This window comes from Numida meleagris, unplaced genomic scaffold (assembly GCF_002078875.1).
Source record: "Numida meleagris isolate 19003 breed g44 Domestic line unplaced genomic scaffold, NumMel1.0 unplaced_Scaffold250, whole genome shotgun sequence".
In the NCBI taxonomy this organism is placed as follows: domain Eukaryota; kingdom Metazoa; phylum Chordata; class Aves; order Galliformes; family Numididae; genus Numida; species Numida meleagris.
In genome coordinates this window covers 215,902-218,036 of record NW_018364306.1, presented here as the reverse complement: position 1 = coordinate 218,036, position 2,135 = coordinate 215,902, and the positions used below count along the sequence as shown (strand labels likewise).

Here is a 2,135-nt window from a genome sequence, read left to right as displayed (position 1 = left end):
GCCCCCACGTCGATCTCCTCCTCGGACAGCTCCGCGGGGCCGGGGGGGGCGGGGGGAGGCTCCCGCAGCCGCAGCGCCTGCAGCGAGGCCACGTCGGCGCGCATCTCGTCCAGGTCGCGCTTGAGCTTGGCGCGGCGGTTCTGGAACCAGGTGATGACCTGCGCGGAGCTGAGCGCCAGGCGCTGCGCCAGCTGGTCGCGGTCGGCGGGGGACAGGTACTTCTGGCGCACGAAGCGGCGCTCCAGCTCGAAGAGCTGCTGGTTGCTGAACGCCGTGCGCGACTTGCGCCGCTTCTTGGACGCCGGGCGCTGCGCGAGGGCGCTCAGCGGGTCCCGACCTGCGGGGGGAGGGGGACACGGCGTCAGCGCGGCCGAAACAGGCACCGGCACCGGCGCCGAAACCGGCACCGGGATCGGCCCGCGGAGCCCCGCCGGGCGGCGCCGAACGGAGCGGAACGGTGCCGGCCTCGATTCGGCCGTACGAAGCAAACCGGGCCGGGCCGGGCCGAGAATTAAACTGCCGAGCCGAGCCGAGCCCGGCTGGAACGTGCCGAGCATTACATGAATGAACCCAGCCGAGCGTGATTGTGCCGAGCCGAGCCGAGCCGAGCCGGAACATGCCGAGCATGACACCACTGAGCCCAGCCGAGTGTTATTTTGCCGAGCCGGGCCGGGCTGCGCCGAGCATTACATTGCCGAGCCGAGCATTATATTGCTGAGCTCAGCTGAGCCGGGCCGGGCCGGGCTGCGCCGAGCATTATATTGCCGAGCCGAGCATTATATTGCTGAGCTCAGCTGAGCCGGGCCGGGCCGGGCCTTATTCTGCTGAAACGAGCCGGCCTGACCCGAGCATTATTACTGCTGAGCCGAACTGTGCCGTGCGGAGCCTTTTTCTGTTGACTCGAGCCGGGCCAGGCCAAGCTGTACAGAGCATTGAATTACTGAGCCGAGCCAGACCGTGCTGAGCCTCGTATTACTGAGCCGAGCCGGGCCGGGCCCTTCCGAGCCTTGTATTGCCGAGCCGAGCATTATATTGCTGATCCGGGCCGTGCCGTGCCGAGCCACAGTGTCGTTCAGCGGAGCATTGCCGAGCCGAGCCGTGCTCGGTCCCGGTCCCGGCCGCGGCCCTGCCCGTAGCACCGCACGGAGCTCAGTTCCGCCGCTCATCGGCCCCGGCCGCCGCTCCCGCACAGCCCCGGCGCTGCCCGCGGGCTCCGCTCCGGTTCCTCCCGCGGGGCCGCCCCGCTGCGGGCCGGGCTCAGCGCGGTGCCGGTGTCCGGGCTGCCCGTGGGCTCCGCTCCCGCGGCGGTTCGGAGCTCCGCGCCATCCGCTGTCCGCGCCCCGAGCGCTCCGGGTGCCGCCGTTCCGTGCCGTGCCGTCACCGCTCCCGGCCGCGGCGGAGCTCCGAGCCCCGACCCGGCTCAGAGCTTCTCTGCACCGTGCGGAGCCCGACGCGGCCGCTCCGCTCCGCGCTCGGGAACGTCTCCCACCGGCCCGGTCCGCCCGCGGCTCCGAACGGCCCCGGAGCCCTTCTGCTGCCCGCGGGACGGGCCCGCCGAGCCCCGCAGCGCGGAGCCGAGGCCGTCCGGAACGGCTCCGTCCGTGCGTCGGCCCGCGCAGGATTCGTTCGTTGCTTAAAGGAGCCCGAGGCGGCCCCGGTTCTGTCCGTGTGTCCGTCCGGGTCGGGTTTTTTCGCGGCGCCCGCGGCCGCCGTCCACGTAACGATCCTTTCATTTTCGCTAATTGCCGCGGTCCCGCTCCGCCGTCCGTGTGCGGGTTTTCGCCGCTAATTACGAGAGCTCCGATTTGTCCTTCCGCGTCCGCGAGTGCCTTCGGTAACGGGATTTTTCGTTAATCGCGAACCCGGCGATCGCTCCGGGCTCCGTCCGTGTGTCCGCGCGGGTGCGGGAGTTCCGCGTTCGTTCGGGAGCCCCGAGCGGTCCGTCCGTCCGCGGCGCTCCTCGCGGGGGTCTCCGTTCGTCGCCCGTCCGTCGTTCCGTCCGCGCAGCGATTTTCCGTTAAGCGCAGATCGGCGCCGCGTCCCGTGCCCGCTCGGTACCGGCGGCGGTCGGGCGGCGCCGCGGGGCTCGGGTCCGTCCGGAGCGTTCGCAGGGGCCGCGGCCGGGCCGGGCCGGG

At 71.8% G+C, this 2,135-nt stretch overlaps 1 protein-coding gene across 1 annotated transcript; it reads right to left on the bottom strand.

The window, feature by feature from the left end:
- Positions 1-5: 5 nt before the first annotated feature.
- Positions 6-588, bottom strand: LBX2 (ladybird homeobox 2; the record flags this gene model as incomplete). Its single annotated transcript, XM_021382553.1, has 1 exon — positions 6-588. A coding segment is annotated over exon 1 (552 nt), but the record flags the coding sequence as incomplete, so codon positions are not given.
- Positions 589-2,135: the final 1,547 nt, after the last annotated feature.